The sequence below is a fragment of the Tachysurus fulvidraco genome, chromosome 18 (genome assembly GCF_022655615.1).
Source record: "Tachysurus fulvidraco isolate hzauxx_2018 chromosome 18, HZAU_PFXX_2.0, whole genome shotgun sequence".
In the NCBI taxonomy this organism is placed as follows: Eukaryota; Metazoa; Chordata; class Actinopteri; order Siluriformes; family Bagridae; genus Tachysurus; species Tachysurus fulvidraco.
Window position 1 is genome coordinate 16,349,071 of NC_062535.1, and position 7,500 is coordinate 16,356,570.

Sequence of the window (7,500 nt, forward strand, 5' to 3'; positions counted from 1 at the left end):
GCTGCCGAACTCTGATTGGTCGGAAGGTGGCGATTAATTCTCTGTAACCTTGTCTTTTTTTTTTTTTTTTTAAAGTTCACTGCTTGTTTTTTATGTGCTATGAGTGGATGTGGTAGCTCAGTGGTTAAGGTGTTTGACTACTGATCGGAAGGTCATTGGTTCGAATCCCAGGTCCACCAGGTTGCCACTGCAGGGCCCCTGAGCAAGGCCCTTAACCCTCAATTGCTCAGGTGTATAAACTGAAGAAAGAAAAAAAAAAAAAAAAAGGAAGTCACTCTGGATAAGAGTGTGTGCTAAATGCTGGAAATGTACAAATGTGTGAAAAGTTCTGACGTGATTTTAGCTTGTATGTTTTTTTTTTTTCCACACCATGACAGGGGTGTGTAAACTTTTGATATCTTAAATGTCTGACGTTTGCTGCAGATCTGGTAGCCGTACTGAGCCCCAAAGGTCCTCTGAGGATGCTGGTGGAGACGGCGCAGGAGAGGAACGAGCCCATCTTCCCCGCTCTTATCTACTCATGTGAGTGTCACACAACACGCTCGGATCAGACCGACAAACTCCGGCGTCTGATTCGGGGATTCGAGGGAAAGAAAAAAGATTTAAGATCCGTACCGTAAATGTGATCAGACGATCGTGAATACGGAGTTCCATAAATCCGGATATTTGTCTGCAGTGTGTGAGAAAGTGAGACATGTCTGTCAGCTCCAGACATGTGACTAGTCTGAGTCACACTGAAACCAACACACTGCTGCAGCTAATCTGATCTTACTGAACGAAGCCTACAAAATCAGTTCAAATGAAATCTCCTCTCTTCTCAGCTGCTATGGTGTGGATGGTGGGAATGGCCAATCCGTCTGCGGCTCCTAACGCAGGTGAGCGTCTGTTACGGCACAGATAACCACATGCTTATTTATATTATATCTTTGACTTCCTATAGACAGTGAAGTCTAAGTTGACATTAGACACATCTAATCTAAAGCATTCGTATGCAGTAATAATGCAGTACTGATAATAATAATAATAATAATAATATTAATAATAATAATAATCATCATCATCATCATCGTCATGAAATTATAATGAGAAGAATTTAAAATAAATAAATAAATAAATAATTTAGGGGGCAGGTGGCTTAGTGTTTAGCACGTTTGCCTCACACCTCCAGGGTCGGGGGTTTGATTCACGCCTCCGCCTTGTGTGTGTGGAGTTTGCATGTTCTCCCCGTGCCTCGGGGGTTTCCTCCGGGTACTCCGGTTTCCTCCCCGGTCCAAAGACATGCATGGAAGGTTGATTGGCATCTCTGGAAAATTGTCCATAGTGTGTGAGTGTGTGAGTGAATGAGAATGTGTGTGTGCCCTGTGATGGGTTGGCACTCCGTCCAGGGTGTATCCTGCCTCGATGCCCGATGACGCCTGAGATAGGCACAGGCTCCCCGTGACCCGAGAAGTTCAGATAAGCGGTAGAAGATGCATGAATGAATAAATAAATATTAAGTTGGAAAAAAAATATTACGTTGAAAAACACGATGGAAAGTTATTATGGAGATATTAAGCTAAACTGATCAGTCATCAATAATGAGATTTAATGTAGGAAAATGAGCTATTATCTTATAGTAATGAAATAATACGTTAAAATAAAGTGATCTTACGAGTAAGCAATAACGAGTAAGAGCTGAGTTACTAGGTTGAAATAAGAGCTCAGATTTACAATGAGCTTTCTTTAACAATAATGAGATTCATTAAAATGATGAGATATTAGTGTAAAATAAACAAACAACAAAAAAACAGGCTTTTAGGATTTGTTAAAGTTCTCCGATGTTCTTCCTGACTGAGGCTCGAGTTCAGACGGCAGAAACAAGGCCGTGTTTTTAACTTTCGGTTCTGTGTTTGATCTGTTCGATGTGTTCCTCAAATCAAGGAGCGCTTCATGACGACGACAGGGCTGTGGAGAGGGAAGGGGCGGAGCCTGAGGGTCAGGCTGTTCAAGGGCAGAGCAGGAGCCAGACTGAGGAGGAGGAGCTAGAGGAAGACAGTAAGATTTTTGTTGTTGTTGTTGTTGTTGGGAATTAACTTAAGTGTCAATCACAGAATATTTTTGGGCTCTTGTTTGCGTGTGTAGGGGGAGTGAAGTTAGGATTAGGAGACTTCATCTTCTACAGCGTTCTGGTGGGGAAAGCAGCAGCCACCGGCGGCGACTGGAACACCACACTCGCCTGCTTTGTAGCCATTCTCATCGTGAGTAACGTCTCACACACACACACACACACACACACACACACACACACACACAGTGTTGACAGTGTTTTAACTGACCCTGAACGCGTCACTCGTCTCTCCGCAGGGTCTGTGCCTGACTCTCCTGCTGTTGGCCATCTTTAAGAAAGCTCTCCCGGCTCTTCCCATCTCCATTACCTTTGGCCTCGTCTTCTACTTCTCCACCGACAACCTGGTGCAGCCGTTCATGGACAGCCTGGCAGCTCATCAGTACTACATCTGATCCCAGAGAGCCTCCATAACCACCCAACCAGCACCCGAGAATGTGAGAATAACGACAAAGGCTTTTATTTACCCTCGTACGTGGAGAACGCTGGAGGCAGGACCTGCCGGTGATCGCCGACGCTCACAAAGACACGTAGCCCTGCGTTGATTTTTAAAATAAGACCTGATCTGGGATCAGATCTCGTCTGTCGTATTCGGATCGATAACTCGGATACGAGAAGCAACAGCTGACCCTAGATCAGATAACGTTTGGTGCACAGGTGGTTCGTCTCTGAGCGTTTGTTCTGGGCCTCCAGACGCTCTTCAAAGGTTTTTCTATGCTTTCTTTTTAAGAATTTAATATTTTATTGCGTTCGGATTCTAAGCCGCAAATGTTTTAGGAAATAATAACAAATTTGAGCAATCCGTATTAATCAAACGTTCAGAAAACGAATAAGTACAAATAAAGAAAAAAAAACAGGACACTGTTGAACAAACATGAAAGATTTGGTTAGATAAACCTCTAAAAAAAAAAAAAAAGCTTGTGGTATTTATATGAGGTAAAAACACGTGTTGGTTTAGCGCACAGATTCTGCCAAGAAACTTTGAAGGAATTGAAGGAAAAATTAAATGTTCGCCTAAACATGAACGATTATTAAACTAGTTATACTACTAGAACTGCATCGATTCAGAAATCATGACACATCAGATTTACACAGAGACAGAAGAATCACGCATTATAACCTTACCAGACTGAGGTGAGCGCAAAGGTTCAGACTTTTATGGGGCTAAACTGCCCATGCTAGTTAGCCACATTTGCGTCGTCCCTAAGAAACCCTTTGAGGCGCCTAAAGTTTCTCGGCTAATCGGCTACATTTTATTTCCAGAGGTTTCATCTAATCCTGAAGTGTTTACATCTTTAAATTCACAAACAGATGTTTTTGTGCTCGTGCTATTTACAGCGTATTTACGTCTTAACGGCTCACGATCTCGAAATATTTGTTTCTTTCTACTTTTTGGTCGATTTGCGACTAAGAATAAATCACCGAATTGTCGTCATCACGGACCAGTGACCGCGACGCGAATAACCTTGTTTGAATTAGACGAATAAACGATTTAATGCTTACGTTTTATTTCTTCATACACGGCAAATTCTGCCCTTTGTAACAAACTCTCTGTGAGTTTGTTCTGTCTGTGCGTTGAATATACTCTAGCGCAAAGTTCAATTCATTTTCTTTTATTAAATGTAACTCCTAACTAACACCAAAATATTACACCGCTTTAGATTAACACCGTTGTCCAAAAAATAAATAAATAAATAAACTCCCAAAGTCCAACTCCAGAAAGTTGCTGTATACATTTGTTTACGTTACACAACTCACAGGTGGAGACTGGGGACGTACTTATGGGGACGTCCCTATTTCCAGGGATTTTAGAACAGCGTAACAGATATTTGATAATCTATCCATAACCCTAACTGTAGTTTATGGTTTATTTGTTTTCTAAAATAAATCTACCTTTATGCTTTTTTTTTTTTAAAGAGGGCGTTTTTCCAAGACGGACACACTGCTGGAATTTAGCGAATGCCGTGTGGGACCGATGCTCACAAGGTCTCAGCGTCAAGGTCTGAGAATCGTTACGGCAACACTACAAACCCTATCCCTTCTCTTATATCGCAACAATCGCCAACGATTACAATGAATTTCTGTCTGCTCAGACAAAAAAAAAAAAAGCTTGTTTGTTCTGAAGATGTTGGGTAAAAAAAATCTAAAGCTTTAGCTCTAAGACACAAAGTTCTGCCAGTGTAAACTCCTTCCATCAATTTGATAAACATTTTATGATTCATAACAAACAGCATTATTAACTACAAGGAAATTTCTGGTCTAGAAGGTTCTACGGCTCTGGAGAACCGTCCGGAATTAATCTTCTGGTTAAAACTCCAAAACGTCAGAGAATCACTGGTGTAAACTGCTTTGGAGAGAAACCTCGAAGACTTCAAATCATATTTCTCCATTTCAACTGGGAAATTATGATCTATGACAAACCCACTAGTATAGAGCCTTGATTTGGGATTGACTAATTGGGTTTTGACTAATCATCAATGAGCCTTTTTTTTTCTCTTCTTCTCCCTTTTCTGCAAATCGTTAGGCTTTTCTTCTTTTCTGTACTAATTTATTGCCTGGAATAATTTGGGAAGTGTTTTAGATATAAGACGGATAAATGAGTACACATGATAAACCTGACTGAAGGCGTTGCTTGGTGTTTTTGTCTACGCAGAGTGTCTTTATATACACGCTGAAGAATATTCACATATTTTCTAGATTCCTGTGTAAAACTTTGCTTTTTCTATGTTTACATATAACCCCAGGTTTCCTCGCTGGTTTGTTTGTCGTGTGGAACTGATGTTGTGTAAGAATAAAGTGTAAACAACCCAAAAGACCAGGACAATAAATTATTAAACCGACAGACGAAGCTTGGTCTCGTATTTCTGCTGTAACATTTTTAATCAAGTGTGAAGGAGAAAAATAAAAACAAAAACTAACAGTCGGCAAACATTAGAGCAAGTGACGATCGGCGTCTTCGTCCATCCGTCGGCTTAACTCCTGTCCTCGAACTGCGACTTGTTCTTCAGGAGGAATGTCGCTAAAAACTCGATGGGATTTGGAGGCCTGTGGGACGAAGAACAGAAGAGAAAGGCGACTTATCGAGTGATTGTTAAACTTAATGTGGAAATGAGAGAGAAAAACTTAAATCTGTCTTTTACTGTCTTTCACATCCAGCTCTATTATCTATAGCATAATATTCATTACCCAAGAGAAAACATTTAGCCCTTACATACATTTCTAAACAAGCACATTGACTCCACCCACTATTCTTTTTGAACACAAGCAATGTTTATGGAAAAAAAAAAGTCAGCAACAAAACTAGTTTTCTGAGACATTAGAGATGGTTCTGCACTCGATGTCGCTCACCAGGTCACCAGGTCAGAATTTTGTAAATACAGTTTGTTGTGCCATAGACAAAGACCCCTTCGTTCTATAAAAAAAATAACTTTAAAGATTCTTTCCAATTCTAATAAAATTGTACTCTGTTCATGTCTTCAGAAAACTCATCTAGAATCATCTAAGCAACAGGAATGAATACGTAAATGAATCGTGCGTGTGTCATCTAGAGACTTTATGAGTTACTTCCCCCTGGTAATACATAAAGGTGGAAACATGATGAGGTGTCGAGCAAAGACTCTGATCACTGAAACGCACCGCTCCTTGGCGAGCACCGAGAGGCCCTGAAGCAGGATGGGAACCACGGTCTGATCCAGATACGCTCGTGTGGGGAGAGTCTGTAGCGTCTGCATATCCACCTTCTGTTTGGGCACTTTGTCAGCGTTCGCCTTCTCGCTCTCCACTATTCTCTGTAACACGAGAGGAGCCGTCATGAGATCTGAAACGTACACGAAGTCAGCATTATTTCCCACCACACCGCCGTTAAGCTTTCAGTAAGCGGTACCTGGATGTTTTCTGTCAGCCCGTACTCTGCATGGGGATTTTCTGCAACCTGAAACAAAAACCGGTGCTCGTCAAAAGTGACGGGGTGAGTGCGAAAAAGTTTTGGCACCCCACCTTCTCATTTGTTTATGTTATATGTTGAGTGTTTAGAGTAACTTACAGGTGTGTGTCCCTCCATGCTCTGATCCGCATCTGTGTGGTCTGGAAACATTTAAATGAATACAGGAAAGAAAGAAAAAGAGACAAATTCATGATCCTTCAGATTAAATTGCTCTGAGTTTAAATAAACAGGCGTGGATTTTATGCACAACATTCCCAGATATCTACTACTTTGAAATAAGTATTGCTTAAATAAACACTAGCTTGCTAACATCGACTTATTGTGTACGACGTTGTCAAGGTGCAATAATATAAGGTCTAACTAGCAACCGCTCAATGGCGGGATTCAATGGGCTAAAGTTAGCACAGTTAGCTAACTAGCTTCCTTGGACGTTAGTAAGCTAGCTAATTTAAAAACGTTTAATTATCACAACATACGAATTTTTTAATGATTTAATCATCAACTGTGTTTGTCAGTAACTCCAAAATAAACCGAATAACTAACATTTAGTTTATTGATGGGACACTAAAACTCACCGTCCGCCATGTTTGTTGTTTGTTTCTACGCGAGAATTCCACGCGAGAATTTACGCATTACGCAATAGCACGACGTGAAATCTCGCGATATTTGCAAAAGCGAGCCGTTCGTTTCAACGGCAACTCGCACCTCTCGCGAGACTTGACCCGACACTAAGGTCACCTTCTAAAAATGGCCGACAAAGCTTGACAAACTTTACCAGAAATACACGCTGCTGATTGGCTGGATGGACAAAATAGCGTCACGTACGGTAGCCGAAAGTAGACACGTTACGTGCCTATGCACCATACTAAAAAAATCGCAGTAGTAAAAAAGAAAAAAAAAAAGAAAGAGGCGCTGGCGATTGAATAACTAACAATCTCACGAGAATAACGATATAAGACTGGAGATTAAACGCATACAGTAGTTATTAAACTAAACTGTAATCTGACAAACACCAACACACGAAAGAAGAAGAAAGAGGAATAAGGAGTGTTGACAAAATCCGCACATCAGGTAAAAGCGCCTTTGGCGGCACTTTCAACATGATAGCTAGCTAACCTAGCCGAATTAGCCTCGGCTAGCTAGCTAGCTCTCTTCTTCAAATTGGATTCGAAGGCAATCAACGAATGCAATGTTTTTTTTCTGTGTCTTTTGTCGTTTATATGTTTTATAGTTATGTCACTAACTTGGCGTCGCATATCGGCTGGTTTTTTGACACATTATCCCTACGTAGGTCTCATATCCAGCTAACAAGGTTAGCCAATAGCTACACAGCGAAAATTAGGGCCCCTTTCGGCGTCTTGTTTTATTTCGCACCCGTATTCCCAGAAACCCCGCCTCCATCCTGAGGAACGCTGGAAGACGATTGGACGAAATGAACGACAGTCACGAAGCC

At 41.2% G+C, this 7,500-nt stretch overlaps 3 protein-coding genes across 9 annotated transcripts in view; 2 read left to right on the forward strand and 1 right to left on the reverse strand.

The window, feature by feature from the left end:
* The window catches only part of psen2 (presenilin 2), a 9,265-nt gene extending 4,321 nt beyond the window's left edge, over nt 1–4,944 (forward strand). Inside the window, exons 7-12 of one of the 2 annotated variants that reach the window (XM_027178928.2) lie at nt 424–522; nt 822–875; nt 1,921–2,034; nt 2,122–2,237; nt 2,344–2,541; nt 4,022–4,944. In XM_027178928.2, coding sequence (XP_027034729.1) covers nt 424–522; nt 822–875; nt 1,921–2,034; nt 2,122–2,237; nt 2,344–2,499 — 539 coding nt within the window. In that variant the 3' untranslated portion in view covers nt 2,500–2,541; nt 4,022–4,944. Of the gene's footprint in view, nt 1–423; nt 523–821; nt 876–1,920; nt 2,035–2,121; nt 2,238–2,343 lie in introns of both variants that reach the window. The other variant, XM_027178927.2, reaches the window with a different exon arrangement.
* A 16-nt stretch (nt 4,945–4,960) lies between these two features.
* Nucleotides 4,961–7,340, reverse strand: dpy30 (dpy-30 histone methyltransferase complex regulatory subunit). 4 transcript variants are annotated; one of them, XM_027178929.2, is made up of 5 exons: nt 7,292–7,340; nt 6,147–6,187; nt 5,988–6,035; nt 5,741–5,892; nt 4,961–5,149 (listed from the first exon to the last, which is right to left on the reverse strand). In XM_027178929.2, exons 1-5 carry the CDS (start codon nt 7,323–7,325, stop codon nt 5,077–5,079), a joined length of 348 nt encoding a protein of 115 aa, XP_027034730.1. In that variant the 5' UTR covers nt 7,326–7,340; the 3' UTR covers nt 4,961–5,076. The 4 variants fall into 4 exon arrangements, with proteins under 4 accessions (XP_027034730.1, XP_027034731.1, XP_027034733.1 ...); XM_027178930.1 differs by having other exon boundaries at nt 5,741–5,921; nt 6,013–6,035; nt 7,292–7,318; XM_027178932.2 differs by lacking the exon at nt 7,292–7,340 and adding an exon at nt 6,623–6,876 and having other exon boundaries at nt 5,741–5,921; nt 6,013–6,035.
* The window catches only part of LOC113663590 (transportin-2), a 17,025-nt gene continuing 16,435 nt past the window's right edge, over nt 6,911–7,500 (forward strand). For 2 of the 3 annotated variants that reach the window (XM_027178926.2, XM_047802720.1), the window contains exon 1: nt 6,911–7,118. The gene's annotated coding sequence lies outside the window, so the exon portion shown is untranslated. Of the gene's footprint in view, nt 7,119–7,278; nt 7,360–7,500 lie in introns of all 3 variants that reach the window. The other variant, XM_047802719.1, reaches the window with a different exon arrangement.